This window comes from Artemia sp. Qi Xiang Cuo, chromosome 7, assembly GCF_049724085.1.
Source record: "Artemia sp. Qi Xiang Cuo chromosome 7, ASM4972408v1, whole genome shotgun sequence".
In the NCBI taxonomy this organism is placed as follows: Eukaryota; Metazoa; Arthropoda; class Branchiopoda; order Anostraca; family Artemiidae; genus Artemia; species Artemia sp. Qi Xiang Cuo.
Genome location: NC_142800.1, coordinates 22217199 through 22244489, shown reverse-complemented (window position 1 = coordinate 22244489; position 27291 = coordinate 22217199). Strand labels below are relative to the sequence as shown.

General features: G+C 36.8%; 2 protein-coding genes across 2 annotated transcripts in view; both read left to right on the top strand.

Moving 5' to 3' along the window:
* Positions 1-21485: 21485 nt before the first annotated feature.
* Positions 21486-27291, top strand: part of LOC148950051 (N-acetylgalactosaminyltransferase 7-like) — a 91860-nt gene continuing 86054 nt past the window's right edge. Inside the window, exon 1 of the mRNA XM_089092087.1 lies at positions 21486-21720. Coding sequence (XP_088948213.1) covers positions 21583-21720 — 138 coding nt within the window. The 5' untranslated portion in view covers positions 21486-21582. The remainder of the gene's footprint in view (positions 21721-27291) is intronic.
* Positions 23026-27291, top strand: part of LOC148950047 (uncharacterized) — a 505353-nt gene continuing 501087 nt past the window's right edge. The window contains exon 1 of the mRNA XM_089092089.1: positions 23026-23135. Coding sequence (XP_088948215.1) covers positions 23077-23135 — 59 coding nt within the window. The 5' untranslated portion in view covers positions 23026-23076. The remainder of the gene's footprint in view (positions 23136-27291) is intronic.

The window sequence follows — 27291 nt, the reverse complement described above, 5'->3', positions numbered from 1 at the left end:
CAATGTCCCTTCCCCCATGAAAACTTCCTTCATGGAACGATCCTTCCCTATCGGCCCCGACCCGCGCCGGCCCCCCCCGCCCCGAACAAAACTCCTCTGAACACTTGTGGATACTTAACCATAACCAAAACTCACTTGTAAAAGTGAGTAAAGTTCATAACTTTAAGCCCTCCCCCTGGGGACTTTGGGGGATCAAGTCATCCTAAAAGACATTGTTATAATATTTTCGACCATGCTGAACAAAATGGCTATCTCAAAATTTTGATCGGTTGACTTTGGGAAAAAAATGAGCGTGGGAGGGGGCCTAGTTGCCCTCCATTTTTTTTGGTCACTTAAAAAGAGCACTAGAACTTTTAATTTCCGTTCCATGGAGCCCTCCCACGATATTCTAGGACCACTGGGTCGATACGATCACCCCTGGGAAAAAAAAAAAAACAAACAAACAAACAAACAAACAAACAAACAAATAAACACGCATCCGTGATCTTTCTTCTGGCAAAAAATGCAAAAATCCACATTTTTGTAGATAGGAGCTTGAAACCTATACAGTAGGGTTCTCTGATACGCTGAATATGATGGTGTGATTTTCATTAGGGTTCTATAACTTTTAGGGGGTCTTTCCCCCTTTTTTTGAAAATCAGCCAAATTTTCTCAGGCGCTTAACTTTTGATTGGTAGCTCTAAACTTGATGATAGTTTTATATTTGAAATCAGCATTGAAATATGATTATTTTGATATATCTATTGGTATCAAAAACCCGTTTTCTAGAGTTTCGGTTACCATTGAGCCGGGTCGCTCCTTACTTACAGTTCGTTACCACGAACTGTTTGATTATATTATCAAATATAATAAGTCTGAGAGCCCTCAATTGGTTGTCGAATCCCCTGAGCTGCTTTCTAAGATAGAAAGCAGCTCAGGACTGTCAAACACTGTCTATTTAGCCTCCTAGAGTCAGAAAATATACCACTATGCTGTGTTATATTCGCCCCTAAACGTATTTGCATTTCACACACAAAAGAATGGTTATTATTTTCAGCTTATTGAGTAAGGATAAGACGTTTTTTAGAGGGGGGGGGTTGCTAAAGCCATAATGCTTACGTCCAATCGATAAAAATTTCAGTAAGAGTTCATTCAGATCAATAAAATGGCCCTTTGTCCCGAATTACTGGATTTAAGGTAAGATTTATTTTCAAGTAAGATGGGGTTAAATGAGTAGTTAGTTTCAATGAGGGGTTCGAATGATTTTGGGACAATATTAATATCGCAAAATAAAATTAAATTTGAAGATTTAAATTACCCGCCAAAATTGATTAGCAAAAGAAAAGTTATATAAGTTTAAAAAGGTGAGAAACCGCCCCAAAAAGGGAGCTAATGTGATGAAAATTACGGAGTGCTACCATTTCGGTGAACCGTCACAAGCACAAAACGTCATAACATCGAACCGTCAGAACCTCGAACCGTCATAATATCTAAAAAAATTTTAAATTTATATAATAGTAGGCTAATAAGTATATAATAGTTTAGAAACAAATTTCGGCTATATATTTGCACATCATGGGGTTGGGGGTAAAGCTTAGCATATATTAAATACATAACGTTACCTAACCTAGGTACCTGTTTCCCGCTAAACCCCAAAAAACTAAAGTTTTAAGACTTTCGATGTCATGACGGTTCGAGGTTCTGACGGATTTTTTGTCGATGTTATGACGGATTTTGTACTGCTTCTGACGTTCGTGCTCCTGACGGTTCGATGTTATGACACCTTCCCAAAAATTACATAATTAAATTTAACTTATCAGAAAACCTACAACTGAGGTTTTATATTCCTGTCTTAAAAAACACGGAATTCCATGTTTTTCCAAAAACATAATCAAGGATGCGTATTTATTTGTTTGCTTGTTCGCTTTTTTTTTTTTTATTTTTTTTAACAGGGCGGATCCTGTTGAAAAGGCGGTCGTAGAAAATTGGTTATGAAAAATCCAAAACTTTAGTGTCTAAACCTTAAAAAAGAAATCTAAAAGTGAAATTTTGATTACAATATATATATATATCAATATAATCTACCTTTGCTGCTAACTTAGAAAAGAACTTCAACAAATAGTACAGTTCAGCTTTTAAAATAGTTCAACGAAAGTTATTAGCATACGAAGGTCTGTATTATTTTAGGAAAAGGGGTGGAGTAAAACAATGAGTATGATCTTAATGAAAACTATACGATGGAATTTAACACGTCTGAGAACCCTAAAGCTATCATCTGCAAAAAAAAATGAAATTTTGCTTATTTTTCGAAGAATAGGCATAACTGCCAAGTTCTATTCTTCCCAGTAGTAGTTGTATTGAGCCAATGGCCGTACGTTATTGGGAGAAGGCTTATTCAAAAGGAAATGTAAAGCGCGAGTATTTTTTCTTTTCTTTTTATTTTAAGTAAACGAAAGAAATCGCCCCAGGACGAAATTCGGATTTGGGTCATTTTGTCCCGAAAAAAAAACTATTTTGGCATGAACAGGACCGACATATTATCGAATCAAGATTCGGAGGTAGCCAATCGACTTAAACTATCAAAAAAAGATTAATATAACCTCCCAGTATCAGAATATAGACTGATAAATGGTGGAACATATGTCCCTAAATATATATCGAGCTCATAAGAAATAAAGCTTTTTATAGACTTTTATTGTTTTAAACCACCAGTTATAGAGTGCCTTATTATGGGAAAAATAGTTTTAAAAGGGAAATGTTAATTTTAAAAAGTCATAACAAATTAAACTTGTGGCTGAATAGTAGGGATTAAAATGCTAGAAGTCCTCCAATAAGGCATTATGACATTGAAAGTAAACTATTTTTTACATCATAATTTCGTCATATGTTTTTATGACGCATCATGTATTTTCTGTGTCGCAATTTATAAAAGGCGAATCGAGGGGGTGGGCTAAAACTGCGAAAAACGCATTTTTATGCACGAGTTTTTAAATGTCCACGAGAAATCTATTAAACCGACGTGGAGGAAGATTTATCAATACGAAGGAAGAATTACCCCATGGACCCCCTTCGTTTTTGTTTGGAGGGATTTACCGTATTTTATCTAAGGTGTAATATGGGTACCAATATGGTCAAGGCTGTATACAAGAGGGGGTTAGGGATGTTGAACCACTAACTCCAAAATGTTTGTTCGACTCGATAAAACGTAACAAGAATTAATATAAACAAGTTTTTGATGTGTTTTTTTTTGTAAAGCCCCCCTCCCCGCCGAAAAAATAATGGATCCGGTCTTGGATCTGGTGATAACTTTTCTGTTATTGCACAAACGGTGAATTTGAATGGAGAATAGTATTTAAATCCAAACTTTATGACCGATTCTATGACAAACCGTTTGTTTAAATAATAAATCTGTAAACCATATTTCCTTTACAAAGGATAATTTATAAAAAGAGAATTGGAGTTGATAAACTTAATTGGAATATGTCAAGTGCTTCCTTAACAAGGAGATGAGAGATGTGTGATTTCCCCTCTATCCTGGTTTATTAATCGTAGGAAAACTCAACTACTATTAGTCTTTGATCTTAACGGCTAAATATTAGAATTTTATTTCTATTTTATTTTGAAAAAGAAATTGGAACCTTTAGGTATATTTGGTGGCAATTAAAAATGGGTTATAAATCATTTGAAATCTGTATTTTTTTATTTTATCCAATTATATTTTTAAAGAACGCAAAAATGTCTGCAAACTTAAAAATAAGGTTTTTTATATGAATATAAACAGAGACGTTATAAACTGTAACAAAATAGAAATTATTGTTTGTATGAGGATGGCTACCACCCCATTGAATCCTACCCCCTTCTCTTTACACTAAAGCTTAGCTCTCATCGTATTTATTTCATAATGAATGCTCTAAGAACAGTGATCAGTGTTTTGATTTTGTTTTCATCAGAGTGCTTGATAATGAAAGAGTTTGTTTAGTTTTATTTGTCTGAAAAACTACCATAATGAGTTTAAATGTTTTAAAAGATAAATAAAATCTGCAAAAAAGGATTTTGTGTTTAAAAATTAGCTGTCTAAAAGGCTTTCATGAATATGGTAGTCAAACTCCATTATAAATAGCTGAAGCTCAAGGAAGCAGTAACATCCCTTATGAAGGAATGAAACGTCGCTCTTTGATCTCAATTGGACTTCTTTTTAAAATATAAATTAAAAGAATAATAAGGATAAATTTTACTGAATTTTTAGTACCATATCCAAAATCAACCTACTGCTTTATTATTATTATATTATTATTATTACTTTTATTATTATTATATTATATTATTTATTATATTGCATTATTTTTTATTATTATATTTATATTATTATATTTATATTTGTATTTATATATTATATTTTATATTATTATATTATATTATTTATTATTATTCTGTTATTATTATATTACTTTATTATTATTATTATTATTATTATGATTATTATTATTATTATTTTGCAAATTCTTTAAGAACGAAAGGACTCATTTATGTCTACTGAACTTTTACAATAGAGTAAAATTATCCTAAATAGGAAGGGAAAGGAGTGGCCCTCTACACTAGACTTAAACTTATTTATTACAATTTTTGTAAAAAAAAAAAAAAAAATAAATACCATTTTCTCTTCAAAATGACCGTTTCTGCAATGAAACGCTTTCACACTTTTGCAGCTATTCGAAAAAAAACGTGTCACTTTTTACTTAGTGACTTAGTGTCGCTTTTTACCCAGAGCGTAGACTTTGATCTCTATTCGAAACATTATATTTACTTTCATTTTCCATGCAACCAGGAATTTCAAATAGCAATTGAACTTTTAAACTAATATTACACATCCTGTATTAGGCGAGTGGTAGGCAAGCTGGACATCGATTTCTGTGTTAGTAAGGGCAGGGGTTCGAGTCCCTGTGTCACTAAGATTTTTGTTTGGAAAGGTGGTCAGCTGTTTGAGCCTATAAGCTCAGGCAGAGTCGACCCAGCTCCAAGTGGATGCCTGGAGAAAAATAGGGGAAAACACGGGAAGCGTCTGATGATTTCCCCCAACCAAATATAGCACTCCAAGCCAAAGGCAAAAAGCGATACCTGGGCGACGCGGATCATTGTATTCAAAAAAGTTTTTTAAGGCTGATTATAAACCGATTATAAACGGCTGACTTTGTTTTGGCAGTTTACAGTTTTTAATAGTGAGATATTAGATAAAACCTAAGGAAATAATAGTAATTATCCATGTTACTGAATCTAAAAAACAATATCTTTTCGCCTACATATCTTTTGTTTCTGCTGCTAAGGCAAGAGAATGGAATTTTCGTGCTTTATCATGCACAATGAACGTGCCACTGCAAAAGATTCCTTGATAATAGTCACAATGATGTGAATAGAAAGCTCTGTATGCCTACTTCCTCGGTTGGGGATTGAAGAGTTGATTGACATAATTCGGATAAATCTGGGGCTATTCCATAGATATTGTACAGTTGCATAAACATAACTGGATGCATGAACAGTGAACTAAAGACATCGATAAGAGACTTGGTGACACTTTTTTTTCAAATTTAAATTTGTTGCCTAAATTCATGTAATCATTGTACTGTATTGATTGGCTCGTTGTCTTATTCAATCTTTATTTTTTGTTGTCTTATTCCATTTCTCAATATACTAAAAAGACTAATTTTCTTATTGGAATTTTTTTTTAATATTTGGGGAAAAAATTTAAAGGAAAGTAAAGAGCCATAACAAAACCTAATACGAGCATAAATAAAGTCCTACAGTGATCCAAACTTAGAACAAAAATACAATCATAGAATAAATGAAGCCCGAAACAAACAGCAATTTAAACAAGTAATCCAAGTAAAAAAAAAAAAAAAAAAAAAAAAAAAAAAAGAGAAAAAAAAGATTGTCAGCTTAATATACATATAGACCGATATTTCAGAAATATAGTCATAAATATATAGTCAAAAATAGTGAAAACATTTAAAATATATTTTATTTTCAGTAAAGTGCAAATTAGGTTCTGGTCTTGAGAAGGCATGGGGGCTGTCAGCCCCGTTCATGTTCATTTTTGCTCACTTTAAGTTGAAATCAGTTATTTATTGTAATTTCTGTTCGTTTCTTATTGAAATAGCCTTTTTCGTGGAATTTTTTTTTATATCTTTCCGGTTTTCAAACAGTTCGTGGCAACGAACTGTAAGTAAGGAGCGACCCGGCTCAATGGTAACCGAAACTCTAGAAAACGGTATTTTGAAACAAGTAGATACATCAAAAGAATCGAATTTTAATGCTGATTTCAAATATTTAAGTTTCATCAAGTTTAAATCTACTCATCAAAAGTTACGTGCCTGAGAAAATTTGGCTGATTTTCGAAAAAAGGGGGAAAGACCCTGTAAAAGTTATAGAACCTTAATGAAAATCACACCATCATATTCCACGTATCAGAGAACCCTACTGTAGAGGTTTCAAGCTCCTATCTACAAAAATGTGGAATTTTGCATTTTTTGCCAGAAGAAAGATCACGGGTCCGTTTTTATTTGTTTTTTTGTTGTTGTTTTTTTTGGTTTTTGTTTTTCCAGGGGTGATCTTATAGAACCAGTGGGCCGAGAATATCGTGTGAGGGCTCATTGGAATGGAAATTAAAAGTTATAGTGCTCTTTTTAAGTGACCAAAAAATGGAGGGCAACTAGGCCGCCTCACACGCTCATTTTTTCCCCAAAGTCACCTGATCAAAATTTTGAGATAGCCATTTTGTTCAGCATGTTCGAAAATATTATAAGTATGTCTTTTAGGATGACTTAATCCACTGAACTTCCCGGGAGGAGGGCTGAAAGTTATGAACTTTACCCAATGTTAACATATAGTATTGGTTATTGGGAAGTATACAATACAGACGTTTTCAGGGGAGATTTTTCCTGGTTGTGGGGGGGGAAGTGGGTCGGGGGTTATGTGGGAGGATCTTTCCATGAAGGAAGTTTCCTTGGGGGAAGGGACATTGCTATGAAGGGGACACCGGACTTCCCAGCATTATTTAAAAAAGATCAGAAATTAAATATAAAGAAAACAAGTTTTTCAACTGCAAAAGAGCAGCAACATCAAAACTTTAAACGAACAGAAAATATTACATATATGATTGGGTTCATCCCCTAGTCAATACCTCACTCTTTAAGCCAAAGATTTTTTAGTACTTTCATAAGAGCTATTTATTCTAATTAACGACCTTGGTGATTAAGCGGTCATTTTTAAAGAATTGGAACAAAATTCAAACTTTCGCTTAAAGAGCAAGGTATTGACTAGGGGCGAACCCCTAATATACGTATTAAAAATATATTAATATAGAAGTTCGTTACGTAAGTTAATTCGTAAGTTACGTATATTTATTACTAATAAAAACGTTCGTAAATAAAATTAAACAAGTATCGAGAAAGCCATTTAACTAACCAAATAAAAGTAAATTAATATGCAAATTTTGTTTTCATTATTCACGTACTTTGATCCAAGATCAAAACATTCATTTTTTCACAAAAGGTAAAAAATAAATAAAGAAAACATGTTTTTTTTAACTGAAAGTAAGGAGTGAACATTAAAAAATAAAACGAACAGAAATTAGTAATAATATTAAAAGGGCTGTCCCCTCCTCAACGCCTCGCTCTTTACACTAAAGTTTGGCTTTCTCACAGCTCTATTTTTTTAAAACTATAAAAAAACTTTAGTGTAAAGAGCGAGACGTTGAGGAGGGAACAGCCCCTTTCATATACGGAATAATTTATATTCGTTTTAAGTTTTAATGTCGCTCCTTACTTTCAGTTAAAAAAACTTGTTTTTTTTTTATTTAATTTTCTACAAGGATCCATAGTTTGGCTTCCTATTTGTACGTTGGAGAAACTTTTTCACCAATGTTCAATCCCGATACAAATAGTATTGTTTACAAGTCAACTCCTCAGCGTTCTCTTGACAACCTGTGTGGGCATAGTGTGTTCCGATTTTTGTTCAATACAGTTTCAATATTTCTCAAATGTTTCGCCTTAATACCCTTAGTTTAAGTTGCAGCAGCCGCAGTAGTAGTAGTAGGAGTAGTAGTAGTAGTAGTAGTAGTAGAATTCATAGTATTTACCTTAGCTTTAGTGGCAGTAGTAGCAGTAGAAGTAGTAATAATAATAGCAGTAATAGTAGTATGAGTAGAGGCAGTAGCATTAGGATGTAAATATTTTCTTTCATTTAGTTTTAAAATATAATGAGGCCAATTACATAATTGTGGGGTGTTGACATATCCAATATCCCTAAAGACGGAGTCACTGGACTGTTCTACTATACTGAACAAAATGGTTGTCTAAAAATTTTGACTGGATGTCTTTGGAAAATCAATTGGCTTAGGAGGAGGGCTGCTTGCCTTTCAATCTCTTTTGACTCTTAAAAAGGGCACTAGAACTTTCTTATTTAGTTCAACATCCGCCTAAATATTCCTTGAAAGATTTACCTTAAGATTCTTAGCTTGCGCAGCAGCAATAGTTGTAGTAGTATCAGTAGCAGCATGCGCATAGTATCTTTGGTTTGTTCAACGCTCCCTTCAACACACGCTGAAAGCTTAAACTTAATACCATCAATCATTCCTGAATTATTTCTGATGCGTCCTCTTAAAAGCGTCTGTGGCCAAAGTGTTTTTTATTTAGTTCCATGAACTTTCAATATTTACCAAATTTTTCGCCTTAACACACTTAGTTTTAGTAGCAGAAGCAGTAGTAGTAGAAGTAGAATTAATAATAGTAGCCAGAACCTTAGTGGCAGTAGTAATAGTAGTAGTAATAATAATAATAATAGCAGCAGTAATAGTGGTATGAGTAAAAGTAGTAGGAATAGGATACAAATATATTCTTTTGGTTGGTTCAACATCCTCCACAATAAGCCCTGTTAGTTTCAACTTCACACACAAAACTTTTTCTAAGATACCGCTTTTGCGCCCTTTTGACAACCTGCCTACAGACGACATGTTGTGATTAAGATCATCCCTCCCGAAAAAAAATCTTGAAAATTTAAGTTTTATACCCTTAGGCATAGCAGTAAGAGTAGTCACAGTAGTAGCCTTGGTATTACTAGTAGTATTAAAAGTAATAGCGGTAGTATTAGCAGCAACAGTAGTATTAACGTATTGCCTTTACAAGTATTTGCAATAGATGTAGTAGTTTAAGTAGTAGTAGTAGTAGTATTAAATGTAGCAATGATAGTAGTATTAGTACTAGCGTGCTCATATTGCCTTTTGGTCAGATGATCTTCCCCTTTAAGCATTCTCTAAAATTTCCAATTTATTACCCAAATTAATTCTTGAGATGCACTCTTTTGACAATGTAAATAGACATACTCTCTTTTGATTTAGCTCAAATTTTCCCTAAATATTGTAAACGGAGTAGTGCGGTAGCAGTAGTAGTAGTGGTGTTAGTTGTAGTATTAGTGGTTGCATGGAAATATTACCTTTTTTATCATCTCTCTTATCATTTCCTGTAAGTTCCAAATTAACACACCCAGTCATTCCCGAGTTACGCCCTTTTGATCAGCACGCACATGATATCATTTGATTTAGTTCAACACTCCCCTCAACATTCTCTGAAAGCCTCACCTGAATGCCGCTTGTCTTTTTGGAAAGTAAAGTTCAAATATGCAGACCTTTCCCAAAAACTTATCATAGGCACCATGTTGGCACAATGTATCATTATTTTTTTTTCTTGGTCTTAGACCAGGGCACTTCGTATCGAAGGAGTTGTCATAGAAACTTTGAAAAGGGCTCATTCGATTGGAAATTGGAGTAGCTTGTGCCCTTTTTAATAGTCGAAAGTGATTGGAGAGCAACTAGCCCCCCCCCCCCCCTCAACGCCCATCATTCCTCCAAACACACCCAATCGAAATTTTGAGATAGCCATTTTGTTCAGCGTAGTTGATTTCCAGATACAACATTCCCCCACAACCCTCGGGGCAATGGTTTTAAGTTATGCCCTGGGGTCGTATAAGAAGGATGTTGGCACAATTTATTATTTATTATTTTATTTTTCCTTTAGAGCAGGGCACTTCGTATATAAGATGTTGTCGTAGAAACTTCGAAAAGGGCTCATTCAATTGGATATTGGAGTGGCTTGTGCCCTTTTTAATAGTCGAAAGTGATTAAAGGCAAGTTACACCCCTTCTATGTCCACCATTTCCCGAAACACATCTAACCAAAATTTTGAGACAGCCATTTTGTTCAGCGTAGTTGATTTCCAGATAAAAAATATATTTTTGAGGAGGTCACTCCCCCCACCCCTAGGGCTAGGGTTTAAGTTAAGCCCTGGGGGCATATAAGAACGATGTTGGCACAATGTATTATTTTTTTTTCCTTTACACCAGGGCACTTCGTATCGAAAAAGTTGTCGTAGAAACTTCAAAAAAGGCTCATTCAATTGGAAATCGGAGTGAATTGTGCCCTTTTTAATAGTCGAAAGTAAATGGAAGGCAACTAACATCCCTTCCACGCCACCATTTCCCCAAACACATCCAATCAAATTTTTTAGATAGCCATTTTGTTCAGCGTAGTTGATTTCCAGATAGAAGCTATGTCTATGAGGATGACACTCCCCCACAGCCCTTAGGACTAAGTTTTCAAGTTATGCCCAGGGGATATATACGGTTTTTTATAGAAGGCGCTGTTATAGAAAGCTCAAAAAGGCTCGCTTGACTGGAATTTCAAAGTGTCAGAGTTCTTTGTCACAGTTAGCGGGGATTGAAAAGCAGCAAACCCTTCTCCCATGTCCACCTTTTCCCAAAACACATCGAATCAAAATTTTGAGTTAGCCATTTTGTTCAACGTAGTTAGAAAGTTCTGGAAATTAGGTCTTTGAGGATGACAACCCCCCACAGCCCTCAAGGCAAGGGTTGTAAGTTATGCCCTGGGGGCACGTAAGGTTTTTATAGAATGCGTTGTAGTAGAAACTTCAAAAAGGGCTCGTTCCATCGGAAATTAAAATGGCTAATGCCCTTTTTAAAAGTCAAAAGTTATTGGAAGCCAACTAACACCCTTCCACGCCCACCATTTCCCCAAACCCATCCAATCAAAATTTTGAGATAGCCCTTTTGTTCCGTGTACTCCCCCCACAGTCTTCAGGGCAAGGGTTATCAATCATAACCTGGGGGTATATAAGTTTTTATTGAAATCTTTGTTGTAGAAACTTGAAAAAGGGCCCATTCGATTGGAAATTCAAAGGTTTAGTGCCCTTTTTAATAGTCGAAAGTGATTTGAGGGCAACTAACCCCCTTCTCACACCCACCTTTTCCCCAAACACATCCAATCAAAATTTTTAGATATCAATTTTGTTAAGCATAGTTGATTCCCATATAGAAATTATGTTTTTGAGGAGGACACTCCCCCACAGCCCTCAGGGCAAGGGTTGTAAGTTATGCTCTGGGGGGATATAAGGTTTTTATAGAAAGCGTTGTCGTAGAAAATTCAAACAGGGCTTATGCGATTAGAAATTCAAAGGTCTAGTACCCTTTTTAATAGTCCAAAGTGATTGGAGGGCAACTAACCCTCCTCTCACGCCCACCTTTTCCCCTACCACATCCAGTCAAAATTTTAAGACAGCCATTTTGTTCAACGTAGTCGAAAATACTGGAAATTAGGTCTTTGAGGATGACCCCCCCCCCACAACCCTCAGGGCAAGGTTTGTAAGTTATGACCTTGGGGTATATAAGGTTTTTATAGAACGCGCTGTCGTAGAAACTTCAAAAGTAGCTCATTCGATTGGAAATTGAAATGGCTAGTGCCCTTTTTAATAGTAAAAAGTAATTGGAAGGCAATTAACACCCCTTCCACGCCCACCATTTCCCCAAACACATCCAATCAAAATTTTGAGATAGCCATTTTGTTCCATGCAGTTTAAAGTTCAGGAAATTATATTTATTGAAATCTTAGAAACTTGAAAGAAACTTGTCGAAAGTTGAAAGAACGTCGTAGAAACGTGAAAAAGGGCTCATCCGATTGGAAATTCAAAGGGCTAGTGCCCTTTTTCATAGTCTCAAAAGTGATTTGAGGGCAACTAACCTCTCACGCCCACCTTTTCCCCAACCACATCCAGTCAAAATTTTTAGATAGCCATTTTATTCAACGTAGTTGAAAGTTTTAGAAATTAGGTCTTTAAGGATGAAAATCCCTCCACCACTACAACCCTCAGGGCAAGGGTCGCAAGTTAGGCCCTGGGGGCATATAAGGTTTTTATAGAAAGCGATGTTGTAGAAACTTCAAAAAGGGCTCATTCAGTTGGAAATTGAAAGGGCTAGTGCCCTTTTTAATATTCGAAAGTGAGGGGCGGGCAACTAACCCTCCTCTCACGCCCACCATTTTTCCAAACACATCCAATCAAAATTTTGAGATATCCATTTTGTTCAACGTAGTTGAAAGTTCTGGAAATTAGGTCTTTTAGGAAAATAGCCCCATCAGAGCTCTCAGTCCAAGGGTTGTAAGTTATGCCCTGGGGGCATATAAGGTTTATACAGAAAGTTGTTGTAGAAATTTCAAAAGGGGGTCAATAGTCTAAAGTGGTTGAAGGGCAGGGCAACTAACCCCCCTCTCACGCCCACCATTTTCCCAAACACATCCAATCAAAGTTTTGAGATATCCATTTTGTTCAACGTAGTTGAAAGTTCTGGAAATTAGGTCTTTTAGGATGATAACCCCATCCAAGCCCACAGTGCAAGGGTTGTAAGTTATGCCCTGGGGGCATATAAGGTTTATATGGAAAGTTGTTGTAGAAATTTCAAAAGGGGGTCATTTGAATGGAAATTGAAATCGCCCTTTTAATCGTCGAAATTGAGTGGAGATTAATTAACCCTCCTCGCACGCCCACCATTTCTTGAAACATATTCAATCAAAATTTAGAGATAGCCATTTTGTTCAACGTTGTTGAAAGTTCTGGAAATTATGTATTTAAGGATGACAAACCCCCCGAGCCCCAGGGCAAAGGTTGTAAGTTATGCCCTGGGGGCATATAAGGTTTATATAGATAGAGTTGTCTTAAAAACTTCAAAATGGGCTCATTCAATTTGAAATTGAGGGGGCTAGTGCTCTTTTTAATAGTTGAAAGTTATTAGAGGGTAAGTAACCCCTCTTTCACGCCCACTATTCCCCCAACCACATCAAATTAAAATTTTAAGATTGCCATTTGGTTCAACGTAGTTCATAATTCTGGAAATTAGGTCTTTGAGGAAGACATCCCCCCACAACCCTTAGGACAAGGGTTGTAAGTTATAACCTTGGGGCATATATGGTTTTTATAGAACGTGTTGTCGTAGAAACTTCAAAAATAGCTCATTCGATTGGAAATTGAAATGGCTAGTGCCCTTTTTAATAGTCGAAAGTGATTGGAAGGCAATTAACACCTTTTCCACGCCCACCATTTCCCCAAACACATCCAATCAAAATTTTGAGGGCTATTTTGTTCCATGCAGTTTAAAGTTCAGGAAATTATACATTTGATTAGAACACTCCCCCCCCCCCACAGTCTTCAGGGCAAGGGTTATAATTTATGCCCTGGGGGCATATAAGGTTTTTTATTGAAAGCTTTGTTGTAGAAACTTGAAAAAGGGCTCATTTGATTGGAAATTCAAAGGGCTAGTGCCCTTTTTAATAGTTGAAGGTGATTGGAGGGCAACTAACCCCCCTATCACGCCCACTATTACCCCAAACAAACCCAATCAAAATTTTCAGATAGTCATTTTGTTCAACGTTGCAGAAAGTTCTGGAAATTAGATCTTTGAGGATGACAACCCCTCCCCCCAGCCCTCAGGACAAGGGTTGTAAGTTATACCCTGGGGGCATATAAGGTTTTTATTGAAAGCGCCGCGTAGAAACTTCAAAAGGGCTCATTTGATTGGAAATTCAAAGGGCTAGTGCCTTTTTTAATAGTTAAAAGTAATTGGAGAGCGACTAACGCCCCTCTCACGCCCACCATTTTCCAAGACACATCCAATCAAAATTTTGAGATAGCCATTTTGTTTAACGTAGTTAATAGTTCTTGAAATTAGGTCTTAAAGGATGACAACCACCCTCACAGGCCTTAGGTAAGGGTTGTAATTTATGCCCTGAGGGCATATAAGGTTTTTATAGAAAGTGTTGTCGTAGAAACTCAAAAAGGACTCATTTATTGGAAATCGAAAGGCCTTGCGCCCTTTTTAATAGTCTAAAGTGATTGGAAGACTTGACATTTTTATAGTAAAGATCAATGTGGGTATAATGTATTATTTTTTTGTTGTTGTTGTTGTTTAGACCACGGCACTTTGTATCGAAGGAGTTGTCGTAGGAACTTCGAAAAGGGCTCATTCGATTGGAAATCGAAAGGCCTAGCGCCCTTTTTAATAGTCAAAAATGATTGGAAGACTTGAAATTTTTATAGTAAAGATCGATGTGGGTATAATGTATCATTTTTTTTTTTTTTTTGTTGTTTAGACCAGGGCACTATGTATCGAAGGAGTTGTCGTAGGAACTTCGAAAAGGGCTCATTCGATTGAAAATATAAAGGGCAGATGCCATTTTTAATAGTCGAAAGTGATTGGAGGGAAACCAATCCTACGCCCACCCTCCCATTTGACTTTATTTTTAAAAACTAAATTTTGCCATAAGATTAAATCAAAATGCACTGTGTTAATGCTAATTCCCAATAAGGCATCTCAGCAGTATCCCAAGAACGACTTAGGCTATTACGTTCAAACTTTTGGGGCTGCTTCTGCCCTTAAAATTTAAAAAAACTATCTAAGAAAGTAAACAGATTTTTTGTTTGCGAATGGTATCAAGTTTTCCATTTCAGGTCAACTAGAGGAGGTATGAAACTAAATTAAACACTACTATTTTTGTCCAGATTTTTAAAAAGGTGTATGTTGTTAAAAATTGCTGGAAATTTTACACCAGCATACAAATAGCAGCCCAAACTACACATTCTTAAAAAAGCGAAAAGATTTAAAGCATTATTTTCTTTTTCCGTGAAAAGACTATGTCAATATAAAACGAACAAAAATTAATTAAAAAAACTTTTTACACAAAACTCCTATGCCTTCCCAAGGCCAGAACATAATTTGCACTTTACTGAAAAAAAAATATAAATGAATGTGCATTGTCAGTTTAATATAAATATGCTGATATGTAATAATCAAAATGTTAATATTGTTTTATTTATTAAAGTCATAAAAGTAAAAACATTTATATTTTTTTCAGTAAAGTGCAAATTATGTTCTGGCCTTGGGAAGGCATAAATGGATTTTGAGCCCAACTTATGTTAATTTCTGCTCTTTTTGAGCTTGACTCGGTTATTTATTGTAGTTTCTGTTCATTTTGGGTTTCATTTATCTATCGATGCTGATTTGTGGTAGTTTCACGCTTGGTAGATTATTTGATTTTATTTTTGCTCATTTTTTGTTTAATGGAGTTCTTTATTTTTCTTTGAAAAACTTATTTGGTGGAAAATGTTTTTTTAATTAATACTATACGTAAACAATGAACTAATTGCCTAACTTACAGCCCTTGCCCTGAGGACTCTGGGGATGTTGACATCTCCATAGGCATAATTACTGGCCCTTTAAAGAATGCTGAATAAATAGCTTTCTTAAAATTTTGATCGAATGTGTTTTGGGGAATGATAAGCATTTGGGGGAGGGGCAGGTTTCCCTCCATTTACTATTGACTCTTAAAAAGGGCACTAGAAGTTCCAATAAAATGAGCCACATCTCATTTGAAGTTAATACGAACACCTGTTTTATAAAACATTATATACCCTTGGGTATTACTTACAACCTTTGCCCCTAGGCTCTAGGTGGTTGCGTCTAGCCTGAAGGCATTGCTATATGCTCTTTTGATTATTGTGAACAAAATGGCTATCCCACAATTTTGATCGGATGCCTTTAGGAAAAGAAAGTGTTAGGGAGGGGGTTATTTACACCTCCCCATCACTTTTGACTCTTAAAAGGGAGCCAGAACTTTAAATTTCCAATCAAATGAGCCACCTCCAACGTTCACACAACACCCCTTCCATAAAAACCTCATATGCCCTCGAGGCATAACTTACAACCCTTGCCCACAGACTCTGGGGGTCTGTGTAAACCCCAAAAGCCTTGTTATGTGGTCTCTGGACCGTTTTTGGACAAATGGCTGTCTCAAATTTTCTATTGGATGCATTTGGGGGGGGAGTGTAAGGGGGGTGCTATTTGCGCTCCCATCACTTTGACCCTTAAAAGGACACTAAAACGTCTGATTTCTAATCTAATGAGCCCCCTAAGAAGTTTATATGATCGCCCTTTCTATAAAAATGTTAAATGCCTCCGAGGCGTAGTTTCAATTCAATTCAATTTAATTCAATTTATTCGAATAAAAACATAACACAAACATCAATAGCAATAAAGATCCTAGAAGAGAACTTGTTAAGGACCAAAAAAAGAAAAAAAAAGAAAAATAACACTGAAAAAAAAGAAGAATAATAAAACATGGGTAATTAAAGCAAATTGGTTAAAAATTGAAAGATTAAATTATATTATCAAGTTTTGTTATATTTTTGAACAGCTTGCAGAAACTTGTGGCTAGTTCAACACTGGAGGGTATTTTGTTCTATTGAATAATAGATTTGTAAATGGGAGATTGCTGGGCAGCACTAGAAACACATTTAGAGATTATGAAGGCTCTATTGGATGAATGGAGACAGCGGTCTTCCGAATTATTAATATTATAACAGGTTAGTAGTTGAGGAGGAAGATTATTGTGGAAAGCAGAGTAAGCAAGCGATAAGTTTAGTTTTTGTATGATTTGATCAAGTGGATCTATGCCAAAATCTGAATACAAGGAAAAGGGTTTACAACCCTTGTCCTAACGGCTATAAGGGGGGGGGGGTGTCATTCTCAAAGACATAATTACTGGACTTTTCAACTACACTGAAAAAAAAAGCCATCTCAAAATTTCGATTGGATTTGTTTGGAGAAATGATGGACGTGGGGGAGGGGGGGGGGCTAGTTGCCCTCCTTTCACTTTTGACGATTCAAAATGACACTAGAACTATCAATTTTCAATCGAATGACCCCCTTTCGAAGTTTCGACGATAGCTCCTTCTATTTGAAGTATCCTGGTCTAAAAGGAGGCGAAGACATCTGAATGCCCAAATCCTTCTCCTCGTCTAACCAATGTAATATATTTTGATAAATCAAGCAGTAATTGTATATGCTTCATTTGCAGGGGCGGATCCTGTTTTTTTTTAGGGAGAGGGGCGCAAAATAGTTGATCCGATAAAAAAATTTTAGGAGGGCGCAAAATAGGTTGATCCGTTAAACTTTCGTTAGGAGTAAGTTTAATTAACGCAAACTTGGGTTAATTAAGTAAAATACACAACTTCAAATTACGATAGGGAGCGCGCGCCCCCCTCGCCCTCCCCTGGATCCGCCACTGTTCATTTGTAAGGTCTTCTTAATACAATCCATCAGAATGTTTAAGAGAATATTTCTCTTCAATAATATTTCTTGTCTCTTAGAATGAAGAGCTTGTGAAGACACTTGCTTCGTAATGAGATAATCTTATTTTCATTTTTGAAGCCAATATTTTTATAGCTACTAACTCGTTAAAGTGTACATACTCTCATATTTCGGAGGCGAAGACATCTGAACCCCCAAATCCTTCTCCTCGTCATGCCACTGCAATATAGTTTGATAAATTAAGCAGTAATCTCACATCTTTAAATCGTACGCCTCTCTCAATACAATTCACCACGACGTCGAAGAAAATATTTCTCTTCAATAATATTTCTTTTCTCTCAGAATGAAGACCTTGTGAAGACACTTTCCTCACAACGAGATAATCTTATTTCCATCCTTGAAGCTAACCTTGTTTGCCTTGATTTTAACCACTATAGAAGTCAGGTATGACATGAGGTTTAAACCTATTCCCTTCTGTTGACAGAAAGGATTAAAGACGTAAGAGATTATGTTGCATGTTTACATTACTGACGAGGGAGGTTTTGATGCAACTTTCATAATCCAGAATTTCTAAGGTCTTTCCACTGACAAAACAGATTCTTGATAGAAGATTCATAATTATCAATTGAAAATACTAGTAAAAGTTTATAAAACCACTTCAGAGACCCGGTTATGAAACTGCAAATTGGAGCAGAAAAATTCATAAGCCCACAACCGACGACCTAATTGAAAATCCACGATTAAAAACCACAATTTTTTTTTGTAGCAAAAATCGTCAAATTCCCATGTCTCAGTGAAACCAGAAGGCACCAATTTATGAAAATATAGAGGGGAAACAAAATGCGTTTTTCAAATTTTTAAGGAGGGGGGAGTTTCGTTGCATTTGGCTTATCAATTAAAATACCAAAATAGGATAATTTCCAAAAATTCAGGAGACGGCTCAAAACTTAGGGGGATTCCCTGCCCTCCAATTAGATACATCAATTAGATACATCAATTAGATACCAGTAGATACATCAAAAGAATCAGATTTTAATTCTGATTTCAAATAAATAAGTTTCATCAAGTTTAGTCCTACCCATCAAAAGTTACGCGCCTGAGAAAATTTGGCTAATTTTCGAAAAAAGGGAGAAAGCCCCTTAAAATTTATAGAACCTTAATGAAAATAAAACCATCATATTCAGCGTATCAGAGAACCCTACTGTAGAGGTTTTAAGCTCCTATCTGCAAAAATGTATCTACAAGATCCTATATACAAGATCACGGATGCGTGTTTATTTGTTTTTTTTGTTTTTTTTTCTCAGGGGTGATCGTAATGACCCAGTGGTCCTAGAATATCGTTGGAGGGCTCATTAGAACAGAAATTAAAAGTTATAGTGCCCTTTTAAGTCACGAAACAAAATGGAGGGCAACTAGGCCCCCTCCCACGCTCATTTTCCCCAAAGTCACCCGATCAAAATTTTGAGATAGCCGTAATGTTCAGCATGGTCGAAAATATGATAACTATGTCTTTTAGGATGACTTACTCCCCCAAAGTCCCCGGGAGAGGGCTGTAAGTTATGAACTTTACCCAATGCTAACATATAGTAGGCTATTGGTTATTGGGAAGTATACAGACGTTTTCAGGCGAGATTTTTTCTAGTAGTGGGGGGGGGGGGGGGGTCGGGGTTATGTGGTAGGATCTTTACATGAAGGAAGTTTTCATGGGGGAAGGGACGTTCCTATTAAGGGGGCGCCAGATTTCCCCGCATTATTTTAAAAAAAGATCAGAAATTAAATATAAAAAAAATTTTTTCAACTGAAAGTATGGAGCAACACTAAAAAAAGAACAGAAAATATTACGTATATGATTGGGTTCACCCCCAAGTCAATACCTCGCTCTTTAAGCCAAAGATTTTTTAGTACTTTCATAAGAGCTATTTATTCTAAATAACAGCCTTTGTGATTAAGGGGTTATTTTTAAAGAATTGAACAAAATTTGAACTTTAGCTTAAAGAGCGAGGTATTGACTAGGAGGCGAACCCCCTAATATACGTATTAAAAATATATGAATATAGAATTTCGTTACGTAAGTTAATTCGTAAGTTACGTATATTTATTACTAATAAAAACTTTCGCAAATAAAATTAAACTCGAGAGTTTCGAGTTTTAAGTTTCGAGAAAGCCATTTAACCAAATAAAAGTAAAATTAACAAAATTTCCAGATACATCCCTATTCTTATGTAATTTTTTTAGTGGCCATATACCTAGAAAGAATTATTTTCTGACTTCAACTATAAAAAAAACTGACTAAAACTAAAAAAAACTCAAATAAAAGTTTCTAATTCAGAAACCTTATTTTCCACAGGGGGGGGGGAAGGTATTTTGCACGAGGGTATTTTCCAAAGAGGGGGCATTTTCCGCGGGGGTTAGTTTCCGAAGGGGGGGGGATTTTTCGTGGGGGAGGGCATTTTTTGGGGGGGTTAACACCCCTCCCCCATTCATTATATTCATTTATGTTATTTTACTGTGTTCATGGCCGTATATTTGGCTTTAAAATACACTTTTATTTCTATAAATCTAATATGAAGAATAATTGCACCAAACACATTTTGCATGCAGACCCGTTATGCTTACCCCCCCCCCCTAATGTGCGAAACTATAGCACAAATTTGTTTCTAAAGTAACGAAAAAACAAATAAAAAAAACGGTGTCATCTCGAATTTTACACAGCGTAAACTTCAGTGGGTGGCGCATAATACACAAGTACCAAAATCCCATCTCCCTACGGAAATTAAAAGAATAAAACTCAAATAAAATTCTCACATTTGGAAAGTCTTATTTTCCATGATTTTTTTTTTTTTTGGGGGGGGGGGGATTTTCCGCGTGGGGTATTTTACGGGGGGATATTTTCCGAGGGGGGGGGGGGTATTTTCCGCGGGGGGTATTTTCGGCGGGGAGGGGGGGGGGTGTTTTCAGCGAGGGGGGGGGTATTCTTCCGCAGGGGGTATTTTCCACGGGGGTGGGGGTATTTTCCGGGAGGGGGTATTTTCCACGGGGGTTATTTTCCGCGGGGGTATTTTCCGTGGGGGTTATTTTCCGGGGGGGGGTATTATCCGGGCGGTATTTGCTCGGGGGTGTTCGTCTAGAACCGATTCATCCAGCATGCGTCTATCCAATTGCCCTGAATAATTAAATTAACCATTTTGATCATATCATATGAATGCAATGTGTCGGTTATTACAATTCGAACAACCACATTTTGGACTTTAATTTTAGCCTCACTCAATACAATCGATAAAGACGACGTTTTCTCATGTATTTGTGGTCAAACCCTAAAAATTAACAAAAGATCCAAATAAGATCTGGGAAACTCAGTTTCTGGCCATGGATTTTTGTAGATGAGCCTCTTTTACTGATATAGACATTCAATGATAGAAAATAATTAGGGTTAAAATTATAATTATAGAATAGAACTAAAAAAATAAAGACTCTCCAGCTCCATACAAAACAATCTTTATTAGATTCTTATGGTCATAAATATCATTGTATGTGTAAATATTAAGGAGCAGGCACACGTAGCTGATTTCGGGAACCGATTTCAGCACCAGTGGAAAAACGATAGCGATAAGAAAAACTTGTTGAAAGAAAAATTTATTTCGCAAAATTTTCAAAACAAAAAGTTATGGACATAAATAGTCAACTGGAGTTTATTAATAGTTGTTTCATTGATCTCATCTTAGTTCTCAGCTCAGTATTGGGGTCTTTCATCACAGATACCTCTGGCTGACTATTTATTTGTATCCCTAATTTTTTTGTGATGATCATGATGAAAATCAGCGCTGATTTTGTAAAGCGGCGCCGAAAACTAGAAAATTTTTCAAGCTCAAATCGACGCCGATTTCTTTTAAAATCGGCGCTGATTTGGAAATCGGTTCCCGAAATCAGCTACGTGTGCCCAGCCCTTTAAATAATGTTTTATTGCCATAACGTCCTAGGTGTCAGCCCAATTGTACTCTTAGCTATATAGAATATTTTTACTCATAGCTGATTCTAACAAAATGAAGAGAAATGTTTATGAAGTTCCTCTGAAAGTTGCCGAATAAATATTGTCCTACTGCAAAAAATAGGTGAAATTTTGTATGAGAAATGGGTGTTATTCAAATGCGGAAAAACAGGATTATCAAAGCAGCAGGAGCTGTAGGATTGCTGTGTCTTGTCTTTTTTCTCATTGCAAGTAATTCTAGCAGTGATTATGTCCACCTTCAAAAGGAAAACCTGTCTAAGGTATGAATCGTGTAAATTAAATTCTAAGATATCAGTGTAGTGACTCCAACCTCCATAAAGAAACAGGCTAAAACAAAAAGATTAGGCTAGTAGTTTAGGCCTAAGCAACCAATAGATTCCTTATTTTACAGTTTTTTAAAATATATGTCATTTATTCTGAAAATTTGCTCCAGTACCTCTGATGCTCCCTTATGTTTGTGTAATAGCATATTTCTTTGTAATTTTTTTCACTTGTTGTTATGTTGTAGCCTATAACAGGTAGGGTAGGCCTTGGCTAACTTGTCTAGACTTAAAAAAATTGGGTAATGTTTATATTAATTGACTAGGCTATTCAGGTAACTAAGAAATAAACATATCTCATGAATCAGAATTACATCCTGAATCCAAATTTAATATTCATTTGAGTTGGAAATAAACTTTACCCCCACCATCAATTCAGGGTATATGTTTTATTTTTCTTTTTATTTATTTCTATAGCTGTATCTTAGACCATCAGGGATGGTCCAAAATTCCTAAAATAAGGAATCTAATGGTAGGCCTACTGCTTTTATTTATTAGCATGTTCTTTATGGAAAGTAGAGGTATTTGTTTAGCCTTGTGACACCTGATAAGGAGACATGTTAAGAAAACAATTCATACTTTAAAATATGTATAATGATCCTAGTTCTTATATTATCCAACAGGAGAACCTTTATCATCAAGTCTTTCCTCTAAAAATCCTTCTTTTTCCAGCTTAAAAGAAAATGTTTCCAAAACCCATGCTAAAAGTACCACGTTGCTTAAGTCTTTTGAAATTGCCGCTGTAAACTGCCGCCAAATAAGTTGTTTTATAGATAGCATTTAGCACGTGTGTCAAAAGACGTGTTTAAAGAAAAAGTAGTGGTAAATTGAAATTATAGAAATTGTGAATTCTGTTTTAAATCATACCATTAACAAAAAATAAAAAAAACAGTATTTTCACCAGTGCTCATTAAAAAAAAAGATTCTGTGCATCTTTTGTAACCTAACCTAACCTGATAACTTCAATTCAAAATCTACAGATTTTTTATATAATTTTTTTTTATATTATTTCATTTCTTTTCAATGCCGTGCATATTTTGTATTTTCGGTTTTTTGTCAAAAATACAACATTTTGATTTTGGCCACTGCTATTAATATTTTGTATTTACGCCACTGCTATTCGCCCTTTGCCACTGCTCTTTAAAAAAAAAAATATTAAAAAGACCGGGATGAATGCTATCTATAAAAGAACTTAGGCCTAGTAGGCGGCAATTTAAAGCAGCAATTTAAATTGAATTTTCAACGTGGTGATATTTGGAAACTTTCTCTTTTGAGGATTTTTAGAGGAAAGACTTGATGATAAAGGTTCTCCCGTTGGATAATATAAGAACTAGGATCATTATACATATTTTAAAGTAAGAATTGTTTTCTTAACATGTCTCCTTATCAGGTGTCACAAGGCTAAACAATTACCAAAGTAGAACCCCCAAACTGATATCAATGGCAAATTTAGGCAGCAGTAGATAAAGATTAGTGTTTTTAGGGATATATAAAGACCCTTTGGCTTCATCTGTGTATTTTTTTGGATGTACCTGTAATTACGCATAACTGCAAAAACAAAAGGTGCATAATTACTACACCTGTAATTAGGATAACTGTCAGTCTTCTGGGTGGAGGGGCAGGCATCCCAATAACCCAGTATAGTGCATTACATCATCTAAAGGAAACACTATAAAATTCTGAAAATTATTTTTAAAATTCTAAGTTGAGGCTAATTAATTATATCATTCCTAAAGTTGGCTTTGATAATCTTTACCTTAAATTACCTTAAAAAATTACCTTAAATCACAGCTTGGAGTGAAATAAGGACTTTCAATCCTGTTGAATCACTCCTTATGATGACTGTTGTAGTTGGTTAAGTTCTGGTGGAAGATTCTGGTGCTTCCAAGTCAAACTTCCACAGTGTATCTTTCCACTCAGCATCCAGATGGCATTTGAAAGCATCTGTTGATTCAGCAGCAACAGTGTCCTCCTTGAGGTTGTTCCAGAGGTTCTTGATCTGATTCGAGAAGAAATTGCATCTTGCTCCAGTTGTAGCGTGATGTTTGCGGATTTGTCTAGGGTGTCCTCGTGTTTTGTGGGAGGTGTTGATCTCCAGGATCTCATTTTCTCGATTGGTTCAGAGGAGTTTGTGCACTTAGATCTTGTCTCCACGTTTCCGTCTGTATACTAAGGAGGGGAGGCTGAGGTCCTTCAGCTATTGACTGTATGTCTTGTTTTCCATACAAGCAATCATCTTAGTGGCCCTTCGTTGGATTTCCTCAAGAACTGCCTTGTCCTTTTTGAATCGAGGGGTGGCCAGTATTATCCCCACCTCCAGTCTTGGTCTTACTAATCCTTTGTAGAGTTTGGTGATTACGTGTTTACTCCTACTGGTGATGCTGTGTTTGATGATGCCTAGGGCTCTACTAGCATTGGCTGAGATTTTCTGTGAGTGGGAGCTGAATTTCAACTGGGAGTCAATGATGAGGCCAAGGTATCTCTCCTCCTGGACAGGCTCAATTGTGTGGTGACTTCCAGAATTTTGGGTCAAGAGGTACTGATGTTTGGGGTTTTTGTGTCCGAAGTGTATGACCTTGCATTTTTCTGTGTTGAATTCCAGCAGCCATCTTTTGACCCAGGAGCACATGTGGTTGAGATCAGTTTGGAGGGATTGGATGGAAGAAGAGGTGTTGGCAGGACCTATGAGTTTCGAATCATCTGCATATAGGGTCGTTTTGTTGCTGGTGATGAGGGGTAGCTCATTTATGTAGATGTTGAACAGGGTGGGGCCCAGTACGCTGCCCTGGGGAACCCCACTAGTGACTTTGATTTCGTCAGAAAGGACATGGTTGTTTGGTCTGGTTGTCACTTTCACTTGCTGTGTTCTGTCCCTCAGAAAGTCCTCTGTCCCACTGACCAGTTGTGGACTAACAGATAGAGTAAGTAGCCTGTGAATGAGGTATTGGTGACAAACCTTGTCAAATGCTTTGGCTAGGTCTAACAATATTATATCCACAGGTAATCCTCTCTCTAGTAGGTCAGTTACAAGACTATATGACTCAAGAAGGTTTGTGTCCACCAATCTCTTTGAGCGAAAACCATGCTGACTACTGGTGATAAGTGAGTTGGCCTCAAGATGGTTAATGATATGCTTGTTTATGATTCTCTCCATGACCTTGCATGCCACACATGTAAGGCTGATAGGTCTGTAGTTTGCTGCAGAAGTTTTGCTACCTTTCTTGTGAATTGGGATGACTATTCCCTTCTTCCAGTCCCCTGGAAGCTTTCCTTGTGCCAGCAACAGATTGAATAGTTTTACCAGTGGGGCTGATATTGCAGGGCTTAATTCCTTCATCAGTCGTGGGCTGAGACCATCAGGTCCCATCAATTTATTGGGATTGACGTCCTTAAGCTGTTTGGTTACTTCTTCGATTGTGACTGGTGAGTGTACCATCGAGAAGGGAGTGTGAGCCTGTTCTGCTGGTGGGGGGGTTGATTGGGGGTCATCCATAGAGAACACTGAGGCAAACTGCTGATTAAGCAGGTTTGCTTTTTCAGAGGGGCAAGAGGATAAAGAGTTGTTGTTGACCAGGTCTGGTACGGTGTGTCTGCCTGGCTTCTTATGGGAGATGTATTTCCAGAATAATTTTGGGTTTTCCTTAATGTTTTTGGCCAGTCGTTCTTTGTAGTTTGAGGTCAGTTTTCTAGTTTCTTTTCTGAGGAGGTTCCTTGCAGTTTTGTACTGCTTGTACAAAGCTGTAGTCTTTTGTTTCGTGTACCTCTCCCAAAGTTTTCTCTTCCTGTTGCATAGTTTCTTGATTTTTGGGGTGAGGAAAGGTTGAGTTTTGGGTTTCTTTTTCCATGTTATGCTGGTGTGTTTGGCTTGGCTCTCTAGTAAGGTCTTTTTTAGAGTTAGCCATGAGACTTTGACATCTTCTGATATAAGTGTTTCCAGGTTAGCATCTAAGAGCTCCTCCACCATCATCTTGTAATTTGTAAAGGATTGCTTGGTATATTTTGATGGTTTGGAGTTGAGTTGAATACATGAGAGAACTGGCATGTGGTCACTTGAGCCAATTGGACTGAGAGTGTGTGTGTTGTTCACCTTTTCTGGGTCATTTGTTATGACTAGGTCCAGTATGGAGGGATTTTGTCCTGGGCGCATTCTTGTGGGCATAGTTACTGTTTGGTACAGAAAGTTGTTGGAGACGGGGGTGTACTAATGGGTTTTGTTCAGGGCTTGACTTGGTCATACCTTGGCCATCTACCCAAGACACGTTTGGGAGGTTGAAGTCCCCTGTCATGAGCAGGGTTGCCTTTGGGTAATTGCATAGTATGAATTGCGTCATTTTGGCAATTGCTGTTTCAGAGGACAGCTGGCAAGGGCTGCTGGGGCTCCTGTAAATTGAGCTTAGGACAAACATTTTGTTAGGTAGGGACAGGGAGACCCATGTAGCTTCAACCCAAGGTAAGTAAGAATTTGGGACAGAAATTTCTTTTACCTGGAATTCCTTGGAAGCTAGAACAGCCACTCCTCTTCTGCAGCTTGGATCAGACAGATTGCTGAAGATGTTGTATCCAGAGGGGCAAATTGAGTCTTCTGTCAGTTGAAATCTTGAGTTCTTGGGGCAAATTTCTGTCAGAGTTGCAATGTCTATCTGACTTAGTTGGAGCACTGTTGCCAGTTCCGGCATCTTGTTGGTAATAACATCAACATTTGCCGTCATAATGTTCACAAGTTTTTGGGTGTGTCTGGGCGAGTTTTTATTCTGCTCACTAATATTCTCGCTTTCGGTTGAAGTGGGTGAATTGCAGCTTAGGTACACAGAGCTGCTAATGAGGGACAAGGCAGAATGGCATGGGGATGTAACTGTTAATTCACTGTTTATACATTTACACAAACTTGCATTTACATTATTATTATCACTAACACATGAACTATTTACAAGCGGCACGAGATGGTTGGAGGTAGTGGTTATTCTTGCATGCTCGAGCATCTCTCCATTGGACTTGCTCGAGTTTGACCGTTGTTTGTGATTTTGTCCTTTCTTATCACTAGGTCTGTTTCTCCGTTCGCCTGTCTTTTCTTCATCTCTTCCAACAAGGCTTTTCTAGCGTTGCGATCTTCTTTGGAGCTGTCGCCATAGAATCGAATCGGGTCTTTATGCTGGTAGGACGCATCCAGGATAAGCTTATTGTCAGTGAAGCTGGCTGCCGTGAATAGGACTGGTGGGTGTCTTAGTGGTTGTCCGGCCGTGGGGGCCGAGGCTGTTAGTCTTTTCACGGTGAAGACTTTGGTCGCTAGTTTGTAGTTGTCCTGGAAGTATTTGGAAAGGAAGTCTTCGTCACTCGCTTGGATCGGAATCCCGTATCCGACGACGTTAAATTTGCGTCTCTGCCTGTCTTGCTCACTTCTGACTGTACTGCGTATATGTTCGTCTAGTGCATCTGGTACAAGCCCCGTCTATTTACCCCAGTCGTTACCCCAGTCTATTTACCCCCCCAATGGACAAATATATAGCCTTAGTT